Below are 14,339 nucleotides of genomic sequence, written 5' to 3' on the forward strand. Positions count from 1 at the left end.
TAGACGCGTTGTCCTCCTTTAAAACTGTAATTGCTAACTGTTAAGTGAACATCCGGCGCAACGCCCGACTATGGATCAGGTTGTCAAAGAACTTGAGGACATTTTTGAATTTCAATGGAAATACGAAAATCATGTAAGACAACCTTCTACTTTTTTTACTTTCTTTTATCCTTCAATCATTATTATTTTTATATTTGCTAATTTAATGTCCACTGTGGTAATTGGTATTAAAGGGACTCGCTGCGGATAAATATGAAGGCACATCATCATATCTCCTGAAGGTAAATGAAATATATTTTTCATCGTAATATATAAGTTGATTATCTTTCTGTTCGTTATTTGCTGTTTCTCAAATATAAAATGTGATACGACTTCACATCCTGAAATGAAAAATCACCCTGCCCGCCTGAAATGCAATGTCTGTTAGGTCTGTGAAGGCCTTTGGGCCGCTGGTTTTTTGTTTAACATTTAGAAGACAACTGGGAGTGGCTCGTTTAATTATGGAAGAAGCCTCGTTTTTCTTGATTCCTAAGTCATTTGGCCTAATTGCTCTCTCTCTCTCTCTCTCTCTCTCTCTCTCTATTCTATTTTATTTATAATCTTGTAAAATGTTAATGGGTATTGGATTATTGGGTTTAAATACTTCAATAGGCCAATTACTTCATTTTGTACAAGCTGACGCTTATATCTTAATGCACAATTTTGTAGTTGGAACAACTGAAGATTCCACTAAGTGAAATAAAAGCGGCTACTAATGGGTTTGATGAAGCACACGTTGTAGGTTCTGGTGGGTTTGGCTTAGTGTATAAAGGAGAACTTGATGTTTCAGGTATCCAAAATTCATCATTAACTGAAGGTGAAAGGCCAAAACAAAGAACTAAAACACCTGTAGCTATAAAATGCATCAAAAATAGGCAAGACGAGGCCACTAAGCTAGGATTTTTAACAGAAATTAAATTGCTTACAAGCTGTAAGCACCAAAACGTTATCACTCTTCTTGGCTTATATATGGAAGCTAATGACATAATTCTTGTGTATGAATATGCTTCTAAAGGAAGTCTTAAGTGATTATTTGGGAAGCACTCATAATAATATTAATCTTCCTTGGGGAAAAAGATTAGAAATTTGCCTTGATGTTGCACGAGGAATTAATTACCTTCACACCAGTATGGAGGGCAAACCTAGAATAATACATCGCGATATAAAAAGCGACAACATATTGTTGGATGAGAATCTAAATGCAAAGATTTCTGACTTTGGGCTCTCAAAATTTCACTTTAGAAGTCAACAAGCAACCACTATCCGTACAAAACATATTGTAGGTACAAATTTTTATCTGGATCCAGAGTATCTAACTTCAGGAAAGTATAAAAAGGAATCAGATGTTTATTCCTTTGGAGTGGTTTTATTTGAGATGCTATCTGGGAGGCTGGCCTATGAATCAATTTGCATAGAGGAAAATGAGAAAGGGCTTGCACCCATTGCAAGGCGACGTTTCAATGAGAAAACGCTAAAGGAATTGATAGATCCTAAAATGTTAGATGAAGATGGTGAACATGTCGTTATTTTAAATAGAGGACCCAATGTAGAGTCTTTTGAAGCATTTTCAAGAATTGCATATCAATGTTTGGCGGAAACTCAAGCCAAGCGTCTGACAATGGAAGCAGTCATCAAGGAACTTGAGAATGCTTTGTACTTGCAAGTAAGAACACTTTACAAAAATGTAAACATTTTTTTCATAGTAATTACTATACTCATTCATTAACATTTTAAGGAAATATACGATTTATGATCCCTCTATTTTTACTACAGAAAAAGCACAAACTTTAAATTTCACATGTACAAACAAAAGTAGTACATAAAATATATGAATTTAAGTTAAAACCCCATACCTTTAAAGTTTTAAACAGGTGTTTGTTAATTTTTGGAATTACTGATTTATAACAAGGAGAAAAGTTATGGCATAGTCGTTTATCATTGTAGGAAATAAGTTTGTGTATATTTAGTGGGTTCCTTTTAAGCTAGTTTTTTGAAAAGAAAAAAAAAACAAGTATTGTTAACACAACATGACAGGCTTGTTATCAACAATAATTTTTATGATACAATTTTCAACATATATCTATCCACTTTATCAACAATTTATCACTATGCATATTTACTTTGACCGCCAACTTTAAGTTTTTTTTAATCATATTTGTAACCATTTTCCATTCATTCATAAGTATACACAAACATACAACAGAGATGTTGTAAGAAGGCTAAATATCATGGGGAACCATAAGAACTTATTGTTTTTATCATTTAAATAACATTTATATTGCATTTAATTGTTTTTTTAATTAACAAACAATTAAGGATAACCAGGATCACTTCACCACCAATCCGGTTTTCTTTTAGTACCAAATATGATGGGGAGGTGTTCCCCATCAGTACCACACTCAATTTTTTCCCATCTCTATCCATCCATTAATCCACTCCTACCACCCTCAAAGAATATATATATATATATATATATATATATATATATATATATACATATATATATAAAAGAGTAGTGGTGGATTGAGAAAATGATTTGTTCTTCTTGTTTTATTTCATGTTTTTTTATTTTTAATTTATTGAGGTATCACAAGTTAACTCTATCTAAAAATACTGAAACAATAATCGTATCCCTCAACATATTTGTGGTTACTAGTTGAATGATGTGTATGTGTGAAGGATTACAATAGTAACTTACGGGGTAAAAACGTGAGTATTAAATGCATAAGATTATGTGTTGTCGAGATGTTAGCTAAAAATATCACGTCATTTTTACGTAGACAGTCTTTAACTAACCAACTAAAAAATAAATGTGGTAAAGAGGTTCTAGTTAATCATAAGTTGGACCAAATCTCACTTGTGTCCTTAATATCAGTGACAGGAAGTTGTTCTTTCATACCACATGTTTAGTTCTTTTCATATCTGTATACATAGATTTTATTTTTCTTTAGAAAGTTCAAAAAGTCAACTATTTAGTAACACCTATAGAAATTTCTTGAATTATAATTTTACACGAAGTAAGGATAAATTTCAACTCGAAACCCAGCCCAAATCTCAACCCAAAACCCAACCCAAGCCTCGCACGATTTTTCAAGTTGGGCTTGTTCGGGTTTTTTCAGGTTAGGTTAATTGAGTTTCATGTATCCTAGAAAAGTATATTTATAACTACAATGCTGAAATTAAATAAACATATTCTTATTAGCTCGTAACGTAAAAAACCAAATTAAAAACCAACATAACCCAATAAACCAATTTAAAAAAAAAGAGTATCACAAAGTCCAACCAAAATAATAAAAGAAACCAACATATTCACCTTTAATCTAGCGTGATTTGATCGATTACAGTTGCAATTAGTTATAAATTGTAAACACAAATAACAATAAATAGTCGATCTATAATTGGTGGATTGATGGAATAAGAACAATCGATATGTGGCAGACTTTGATAATCTTAATGGCTAAGACTTAGCTTATATTATACCTAAAATTACATTTGGTTTTAAAACTGAAACTTTATTCGGGATTTTCGAGTTGACCCGAAACCTATAAATTAGACCGAAGAACCAACCCAAATTACTTCATTTTCTGGTCGGATTAATTCGGGTCCGGGTACGAGTTTTCTCATATCGGGTTTCGGTTAAAAGTGACAACCCTAGTCACAGGTGCATGTTTATATACTACAACATTACTTAACCTATATTTTCAACAAACAATGGTGCAGGGGGGAGTCGTGGTATTCTCAAGATTTCGGCTTGGCGATATACGGCTGGCTACTAAGAACTTCTCTGAAACGTGTTGTATCGGGTTGCATGACTATGGCATGGTGTATAAAGCAGAACTTGATGATTTTGACAACAAACTTTTGCTGGCATTTAAAGAGAAAAGTAATGGTGAATGGCCAAAGACATGGCCCAAGACAAGCATCAATGTAGCTATAAAACGCATCTCAGTTAGCACAGATGTAAAACAAAGGTTCTTTTCAGAAATTGAAAGGCGTATTAGTTGCAAACATCCCAACATAGTCGATGTTCTTGGCTTTTGTGATGAAGGTGATGAGATTATCCTTGTTTACGAGAATGCTTCTGACAAAAGCCTAGATTGCTATTTGAGAAATGTTGATAACATGGATAACCTTACATGGACGCAACGTCTACACATGTGCCTTGGTATTGCATATGGACTCAACCACCTTCACACCAAGATAGATAGCCAAGAAAGGCTTATACACGGAAATATAACGAGTGCCAGCATTCTGTTAGGCAAGAACCGGGAGCCGAAGGTTGCTTACTTTGGGATCTCAGAATTCCACTTAGCAAATCAAAAGGCAAGCACTCTCATTAGTACACAAGTCTATAGGGATCCTGAATTTGAAAAAACACATGTAATGAAGAAAGAGTCGGACATTTACTCCTTTGGAGTTATACTATTAGAGATCTTTTGTGGGAGGTTAGCATATGATCCCATTTACATAGAAAGTAATCAAAATGGGCTTCCACACGTTGCACGCGACCACTTCAATGATGGAAAAATAAAGATATTGCTAGATCCTAAGTTAAAGGAAGTAACCGATGACATTTTTACTTCAAACAAAGGACCAAATCAAGATTCTTTGGATACGTTTTTGAAAATTGCCTATCAATGTTTGGAAGAAGCTCAAGCCAAGCGTCCACCAATGGAAAGGGTCATCAAGGAACTTATGAGGGCATTAAACTTTCAAGTAAGTCTATATTTTCGTAAGTATAATATTCTTTTTTTCTTCATATACTTGACCAATCATAAAAAGTATATATTAGGCTTGACCATTATCAATCTAATGGAAATGTGGGATTTATTTTCATGTTAAAATTGGAATACGTTAAGCACAAACTAGCTAGAACCTTAGACGTATCATGAATATTACGTTAAGTAAATTAATTAATAACTCATTACTCACACATTTGAATCTTCAGTCTGTGGATTTATTCAAAAATTGGCCTAGAATAACAAGAAAGGCAATGATATAAGATCAAATATTTAGACAATGTATAAATGTTATCCACCAATAGATTTAGTTTTATTTTGTGAATTTGTTCGATATTTATTGTGCATATCAGATGTAGAAAACTGAGTACATGATCATGACTCATGATTTACTACAGATTTAATTATCAGTATTTTCAATTTTTTTTAAAACTACTTTTGTGTATTATTTTGAATTATCATGTCAATATAACGCATTATGATTCACAGGAAAACCTCATAAAAAGCCTCCAAATTTCAGTTGAAGACATTAAATTGGCTACAGGAAACTTCAGTCAAAAGAATTGCTGTAGAAGTGGGAGATACTGGAAGGCATATGAAGGAAAGCTACCACATGCCACCAATATTGTTGCAAAGCGGTGGGATAGCAAGTTTAATGGTCAATTTCAGACAGAACTTGACATTCTTTTCAAGCTTAAGCACAAGAACATTATCAGTCTTGTAGGCTTCTGTAACAAGATGAATGAAAAGATCATTGTTTACGAGCACATGTCTAAAGGAAGTCTTAATAATTATTTAAAAGATTCTACTCTTAGATGGATTGAACGGCTCAAGATATGCATTGATGTTGCAAGTGCATTGGAGTTCCTTCATGGAGGTGATGTAACAATGAAGAAGGTGGTACATAGGGAAATCAAAAGCAATGTAATTTTACTAAATGATACTTGGGATGCTAAAATTTCTAATTTGGAGTTTTCCTCATTAGATTCATCACACCAGGACATGGAACATATCAGCAATGATGCCTACCTTGACCCGCAGTATGAACAAGGTTTCCTAACTGAAAAATCAGATATATATTCGTTCGGTGTGATTTTATTTGAAATATTGTGCGTAGGATTGGCATGGGCAGAGAGGCATGAAGAGAATAGTCAACCTTTGGGCTCTTTGGCTAAACACTACTGTGAACAAGGAAAACTTGATGAAATAGTGTTTGAGGAAATAAAGGAACAAATTGCGCCACAATCATTAACTACGTTTGCAAATATTGCCCATCGATGCTTACATGTTAAGCGGTATAAGCGGCCAAAGGCAAGCAAGGTGGCAATACAACTTAAGAGAGCATTGGCATTTCAAGTAAGTGTTTTTATTTATGCAAGCGTTTCCTTTGACGTATCTGTCATGAAAATGCAAGTGTTGGCTTCCTTTCAAGTTACTTGTTTTTTTTTTCTTTTGAAAGGCTAATTTTGTTAGAACAAAACAAAAACTACTTATAAGAGGCAAATAGCTTAAACACAAAAAACGAAAACGATAATACATTAAATGAACCCTAACATACAACTATTTAAAGGGGAAAATTCGTAAAGTTGAACATGTACCATTTCTACCGTTCTAGGCTTGATCTTTTGCTCCTTTGTTTAACCCATAAGAATGATGTTGATTTGATTTTATTCGCCATTTTAGATATCATGAAAGGTACATTATTATAAATGAAATTATTTCTTGTTAACCAAATCATCCAACATGAAACCGTCAAAAGAGCTTGAACCGCATGACACAAATCAATATTTTTTATGTTCTTACCCGGATAGTCTAGATTTTCTTCCGGTGAGGCAAAAGTTGGCTCATCTCGATAGTTTTACTCATTCATGAATTATCACCCATAATAAGCGGATCAATTTGCAATGCACAAAAATATGTTGGGAGGTTTTGGTATTATGCCCACAAAACAAACACTTCAAGTCCCTCAAAATAATGCCTCTAGTTGATAACGCCCATTAAGGTGATATTTGTTTTTCTAAAAAAGGTATGCACGTGCGTTTTTGTCTGCACGCAGACCACACGCGGACATTGTCATCTGCAGACTGTTCGTTTTCTCGAAAACGTTTTATAAAAAAAATGTCTACGCGAATTCTTATTGGTGCAGACCTGCTCCATCCACTTCTAAGATTTTCTAAGGTCTGGAGAGGGTTAAACACCACCACCTATCAACATACCAACACACAATGTCCACCACCCACCGTCCGTCACCACCAACCACCCACCGTCTGTCACCACCATCGTCCGTCACCACCCACCGTCCGCCACAGTCTAATACCACCACTACCACTGTCCACCACCACCCACCATTCACCACCATCACCGTCCACCGTCTACCACCATCGTCCATCACCACCACCACTATCGTCCATCACCATCACCATCTAGTACCACTATCACCGTCCAGCACCACCCTCCACCGCCATCACTAATGTCCACTACCACTATCACCATCGAGCACCACCACCACCACGCACTACCACATATCGAACACCACCACTACTTTATTTTAGCAGTGTATATACGTAAAAACAAACAATCTTCTTCTTGCATATTGCAAAGGTTTGGTCCACATCTTCTTCTACAGATGTCTACAGATGTCTGCAGATGTGGTTTGCAGACTGCGGAAATTTTATCTCTGAACAAACAAACAACACCTTAGTTGCTATCTAGTTAAAAACAATCTCAAAACATAAGATAGGAACCCATTTAACCAACCAGTAAAGACCATCACCTGTTGCTCAAAGTTATCAATCTCCCATCGAAAGGATTTTACTAAGAACCCGACGCTTGTGCCATCCGAACTTAACCACACCCAACTCTCCGTTCTTTTAGACACAACAATCAAAGATATGAGAGCCCTTCAGTTTTGCAATTCTAGTTTAAGATGAATCAAATTTGGTATTCTTTCCCACATCCATTTCCACTTAACTTCATTATCGTTCCATCCGTAGCACTCAATGACCAACACGTCCTTTTTGTTTCTCCAAATTGAATAATAAAGGAAAAACATTTTATAATGGGTGATCATCGACCGTTGGTTTCAGCCACTTGCGGTTTCAACCTATCAACACCAAAGTTACTGACGTTATCTTCATCCCGAACACCTCGCATAATTTGCTTCCATACACCACTTATAGAAAACGAATCCCATTTTTGTGTACCTCTGTGAATTGATTTTATTACCTTAATCCAAAGAGAGCCGTTCCCAATTTTAAACTGAGTCACCCATTTGGCCAGTAACGCCATATTCATGGCTTTCCAACCCCCAAAGCTCCTCTTTATTTATCTAAAATGTATATATTCCAAGAACCCAACTTATTTTCTTTCTCTTTCTCTTCCGACCCTCCCCATAAGAAATGTGATGTGGGCCGAAGTATTGAAGATCGGGCTATTATGTATTTGGAGGCCCAAGATCGTGCTATAAAATGTGGCCCACGAAAACGGGCATAACTTGGCCCACGAAGCTTCGTTTCAGGCCTATTACCAGTCAAATCGAAGCTTGAGACGAGGAGCACATTGTGGCAAATCATCTACGGCCCCTGTCCAAAGCCTAAAAACGCCTCCTAAATAAAGTTTTGGGCCTTTTTATGATTTTTCAGCATTTTTTATGTTTTTGTATTTGTGTTTGTGTTTGGCCCATGACCCATTTTAGGCCCATTTCGTATTAGAACACTTATTTATATGTTGGTTATGTAATTCAGAATGACAGACTTGAATTGGCGGTATAATGTAAATAGTAGGAGAAAAGCTTGAACATTCAAAAAAAAAAAAAAGAATGACAGACTTGAATTTCATAATAATTACTTTTTCTCTTCATTTTCCCTGACCTTTGACCTTTGGGTGGGATTTTTAGGGTTTTGGAAGTTTATCACGGGTATACGTTGAATCAACGTGATCGATCTTCATTCTCGTTTTACCGCTGCATCAAAATGTCTCCTCTTACTTTCGAGTTGCTTTAAAACTTTTGTTGGGGCTTTAAATATATAGAAAAAGTAAGTACCCAAGCTGCCTAGTTATCCGGCCTCCAATCGACAAGGCGGGTGCGTTCCATCTAGAAAGTTCTTTTTACCAAATTTATCCAAAATTGGTTGCCAATTAATACTTTTCCCCGTATTGCCCCCATGGGGGCTCCAAGATGTTAGAAATGTTTTTTGCCCAACTTACAATGTAATAACTTTGCTCCGTTCTCTACCACCTAGTAATCCACCTTCATGCCATATAATGTACTCTTCTTAAGATCGACTTTTAAACCGGAGAACATGAAAGTATATCAAAATACAATTTATATTTATAAGATTGGAGAGACACCATTAACCAATGAACACCGCATCATCTCAAAATACAATTTATACTTTAAAGATTGGAGAGTCCATTACTCGGTGTCTAAATAGTACCTTTGAAGATACCTTCTCAGCATGCTGACTTCATAGCTACATTCGATGCTTCCATGACGATGACAAAAAGGAAAATAAAGCATCATCTTGACGGACTCGTCTCCTAATATCAAATTTGGTAGATGGTGAACAATTACTAATACCGAAGAATTGGATGTTTTGAAGGTCCTTTTCATGACCCAGTTTCTCCACTTCTCAAGATTTTCATTCTCATTTGTGCCATGATCATGGAGTCTAAAAACCGCCGTCCAATTGACCGAATCAAATGCTTTATCCAAGTCGATTTTGAAAATCATCATTTATTTGTTTGCCTTCTTACACCATGCAACCACTTCATTGAGAATTAGAGCCCCTTCGGTAATATTTCTTTCAGAAATTGGGTGAAATTGTCAATCAAAAAATAAGTTTTTAGCAATTGGTTTTGAGAAAAATACATTTAGGTTAGAGGTTTTCTGATAGAAAAAAATGAAAAGTAAAATCATTTCGTTGATAATTTTTTCTGTAGATAAGTTAACTAAAATTTAATGAAACAATCATTTTGGGCTGGACATTTATGTTTTTAAATTTTATTCTGCCACTGTTTAACTAATACATAGGAGGACTTTGAAATATGGGAGCCCAAACTACCTAGCGACTACAAAGAACTAATGCGCTTGTCGGAAACCCCTGAAATCTACAAGAAAAAGGATATCTACGATAAGCTCACCGAAGGAATCCTCCTTCCAAAGGAGAAAGTGGTAATTTACTCGATTTGTTTCATTTATATTTGTCTTTGCTATTTAATAAAGCATGTTAAATACGTGAGCATGTTTAGTATTGAGTTTGAAATTAAACAACTTATTGAGTTTTTCTAAAAACCCATTTTGAAAAGATAAGATCTGTGGCTTTTTGAAACAACTTTTTAACTATTCTAAAAAACTAAAATAAAAAAGACTTTTATGTTTGACAATCATTTTTTTAACTTATTGACTTTTTGAAAAGACAAACAAGTCAATAAGTTATTTTCAAACTCAATCCTAAATATGCTCATATATTATTTAGGGCGGTTCATGTATCTCCTTTCATTCAACTGTTCCATGTGATTTTTTTCTTAATTTGAAAATTAATCCTCAAATATAGAGCTCTGGTATTCTTAAAATAACATAATATCCTTTTAAGAGAATTCAGACTTATTTGTTTTGTTCTGTTTTGTGTATTAGTGGTTTATACTAAGTGATAATGGAGAAATAAAAAAATTGATATCAGCGACAGCAGCAAAGTTTTCTTATAAAAACCATGAATCACACAAGTGCAGATCTATTCATATATCAAGGTTTCTCTCTCTCTCTCTCTCACACACACACACACTTTAAATTTTTGTAGCAAAAACTAATTTTTATCTTCAACTATATTAATTGATATATAGGGGGTGTTTGTTTTTTCTTCAAACATCTTCAAGGGAGCTAATGTCTGCAGGCGCGCAGACATTACCCTTGAAGACTGTTTGTTTTTTTTCTTAAAACAGATCTGAAGTTATCTTCTTTCATCTTAAAAGAAAAGCAAGGAAATCTTGCTTAAAACATCTTCACAAAAAAACCCTACTCTTCTCCCTTTGCAGCCACCCTCTCATCCACTGCTCCTACCACCGTCCGCCAACACCACCACCCACCGTACGCCGCCACCACCACCCCCGTACCCCGCCGCCACCGTCCACCACCATCCACCGCCACCACCACCGTCCACCACCCACCATCCATCACCACCACCGTCCACCACCCACCATCCATCACCACCACCGTCCGCCACCACCACCACCATCCATCACCGCCACCACCACCATCCATCACCCACCACCACCACCATCCATCACCGCCACCACCACCACCATCCATCACCGCCACCACCACCGTCCACCACCCACCATCCATCACCACCACCGTCCACCACCCACCATCCATCACCACCACCGTCCGCCACCACCACCACCATCCATCACCACCACCGTCCACCACCCACCATCCATCACCACCACCATCCATCACCACCACCACCATCCATCACCGCCACCACCACCATCCATCACCCACCACCACCACCATCCATCACCACCACCGTCCACCACCAACCAAAACCATCCATCACCACCACCCATTGTCCACCACCACCATCCACCGCCACTACCCACCGTCCGCCGCCACTACCACCATCCACCACCACCACCTTCCACCACCCACCAAAACCAAATCGGCATGGCAAGCAAAGACTAAAAACTAGATGTAACTTGAATAAATGACTTCTATCTTGTGAGATAAGTTTGACAGTTATGCAGACAGTATCAGCTTATAAAAACAAACAGTCTTATATTTTCAGCTTGCAGATCTTCAGACCACATCTTCAGTTGCAGACATGAAAACAGATGAAATCAGCTTGCAGACAGTTTATGTCTGCAAAAACAAACAGCACCATAATCGAAGTAGACACCCTTTAAACTGATCAATTTTCTAGAATTCAGTCAAGCAACTAAAAAAACTAAGCTAGCATTAGGGGGGTTGGGTGGTCCAATTTCCATCACTCACCACACCCAATGGTGGTGTGCCACCTCACTCCACCACATTCCATCACTAGTGATGGAATTTAGTTGGGGTGGTGATAATGTGATGAGTTTATATATATATATATATATATATATAGGTTTTTATGTGTGTGTGATGGGTTTTGTGTGGGGATTCGTGTGCGTGATGGCCATCACGTAAACCCTCTCATCACGCGTGATGAGAGTGGTGGTGGCGGTGTTTGTGATGCCATCACTCGTGATGGATGCCCATCACGGACCACCCCTAGTCCCCTTATGTGGATTTTTGAAGTAAATTCTAGAGTGTGTTGAGCTTTAATATAGAAACGAAAAAACTAATCAAATATATTATTATCTACTTAAATACATTAAAAGAGGAAGTACAATATTTTTGACTGAACATATAGTAAACGCAAATAATGAATACTGTCATTCTTAGATTGTAACATTTAGGTAAATTGTATAGCTAGTTATAAGTTAAAAGCAATTTTGTACTATTAGATTTATCAATAACTATATGTTTAAATGTTTTAAACTGATCGTTCATAACATGTACAGGTTTATGTTGGATATTTCAAATTTAAAGATCCAAGTTACGATAGACAACCAATTTTTATCTCCAGATGTAATATACGGGGTTTATTTGGTCTTCAAGTTTTCTGGTCCAAGTATAATTTCACCTAAACAATGTATGTACACGAACCTAAAGTACAAGATCGCCACCGAAACTTTACATTCATATTTTGCAACACGGAGAGATGAGGAGTGGATGATGATTGAATTGTACCGTTTCTTAAATCATAACGAAGATGTTTCTTTCACGTTTCTACTAGAGAGCTTTTCAAGATACTATTGCGCAACTGGTGCCATCTTTGTTGAAGGCATTGAGTTTCAAGCCATTAAAAAGGCAAGTGTGAAAAATACTCATTTGATCTTCTTCTATATTATAATGTTATTAGTTTCTATGCATGTTCAGGCCATTGCTGCATGCTCATAATATTGTGTTACAATTTGAACATACAGGTGGCACATGAAGATAACAAGAATCTAAAGGAAACCCAACGAGTTCAAAAATCAAAACCTAACTTGAAGGACTTGAAGCAAGAACATATAGTAATTAGCAATGAAAAGGTTTTTTTCCCCCTTCTTATTTCTGTATAATAAATGCTATTTTTTTTGAAGAGTAAACTATTACTTGTGACCATGGTACTAAATTCTCACAATCATTTGTCAAACAGATGTTTCTAAGGGAATTGAATGGAGAGAAACATCTTATGCTTTCTGCAACGAGTGTTTTGTACAACTCTGAAAAATGGAAACCTTTTCTTTCTAAATCCTCAGCTGACTCAAGGTCTGCTATTTGATTAAGTTTTGTGAATTGAGTTATAATGTCCTTTAATAAAGTATAAATGTTGCATTCTTTAATTAAGTACTTTGTCTTCAAGAAGTATGTAATCAATATCATTCATGCGGATTTAAAAATGTGATGGAGCTTCTACCGCAACAAGTATTTAGAATCAAGTACAAGATTGAAACTGATCAAAGGTTGTCACCATTCACAGAATACACATGTTACCTTGTGTTCAAGCTTTCAGAAAAATGTCAAGGGTTGCATTGTCCTATCAAAGTACGAGATCTACTCTATCGTAGAAATAAAGAGAACCAAATTGTTTATTTTAGATCTCCAACCCATGTGAATCATCATGATGCCTTTTGGGTTCCAAAGAGGCGAGAAGATGGATGGATGGAGGTTAGGATCTGGAAGTTCAAGTCAAGGTATTATAATGATCAAAAGAATGTTATTCCTATGAATTTGAAACTGGTGACCTATGAGAGAACTATGTCAGGGCTTATTATATGTGGCTTGTGAAGAAGCGTGGATCGACTTACTAGTATACGATCAACGTTCCTCGGGTATGAGTGTGCTATATCACCGATGGTTTTCCGGAATATGAGTTCTTCCACCTACAAAATGAACAGCACCGTAAACTTACCCCTCAGAAAGGGACAGAAGGGTCCTCTTTGGGGTAACCCTCCGGTGTGAGAATAAGATATTGTAGGAGAAGATAATAAGAATGTGAAAGTGAGAAAGGACTTAGAATATATTTTCTTGTTTACCTCCCACTGTGGAGGTGGTGTGGTATTTATAGTATTAGGGTTTCCAATGATTGGGCTCAGACCCAATTAGGGCCTTTTTGGCCTCCTCCTATTGCTTCGCGCCACGTGTACTTAGGACACCTGGTGCTTTTTTATTGATTATTCTCTGACCAAGGTATTTCACCTGACCCATGTGCCATCACGTGGTAGCACATGGGCTTTGCTGAGTTGTCCATCCTTCATTGGCAGCTGTCAACATCAGCATATTCTTTATTCCTTAAAAGATACCTTCTGGAAGGTTGTCTGATGAGCACAATCATGGTTGTCCTTATCCTGATTTGGATAAGGATGTGGTTGATTGTGTGCATGTGTGATATGCGCCTATCCTGGGGATGCGCGATGTCTTCTCTTTATTCTCACGCGCAGATGTTTCATGCGCAGATGTGATATGCGTGAGCATGTGATGCGCAAGCATAT

General features: G+C 36.6%; 2 protein-coding genes across 2 annotated transcripts; both read left to right on the forward strand.

The window, feature by feature from the left end:
- Nucleotides 1–1,168: 1,168 nt before the first annotated feature.
- LOC143606959 (putative receptor-like protein kinase At2g23200) lies at nt 1,169–5,137 on the forward strand. Its single transcript, XM_077082566.1, has 3 exons — nt 1,169–1,702; nt 3,760–4,755; nt 5,132–5,137. The coding sequence occupies exons 1-3, from the start codon at nt 1,169–1,171 to the stop codon at nt 5,135–5,137; spliced, it is 1,536 nt and encodes a 511-aa protein (XP_076938681.1).
- Nucleotides 5,001–10,566, forward strand: LOC143606960 (receptor-like protein kinase HERK 1). The gene is made up of 3 exons (XM_077082567.1): nt 5,001–6,134; nt 9,811–9,951; nt 10,414–10,566. The coding sequence occupies exons 1-3, from the start codon at nt 5,163–5,165 to the stop codon at nt 10,564–10,566; spliced, it is 1,266 nt and encodes a 421-aa protein (XP_076938682.1). The 5' UTR covers nt 5,001–5,162.
- Nucleotides 10,567–14,339: the final 3,773 nt, after the last annotated feature.

The sequence above is a fragment of the Bidens hawaiensis genome, unplaced genomic scaffold, assembly GCF_021521415.1.
Source record: "Bidens hawaiensis isolate Kalapana, Puna unplaced genomic scaffold, B.hawaiensis_p1.1 tig00078577_1, whole genome shotgun sequence".
In the NCBI taxonomy this organism is placed as follows: Eukaryota; Viridiplantae; Streptophyta; class Magnoliopsida; order Asterales; family Asteraceae; genus Bidens; species Bidens hawaiensis.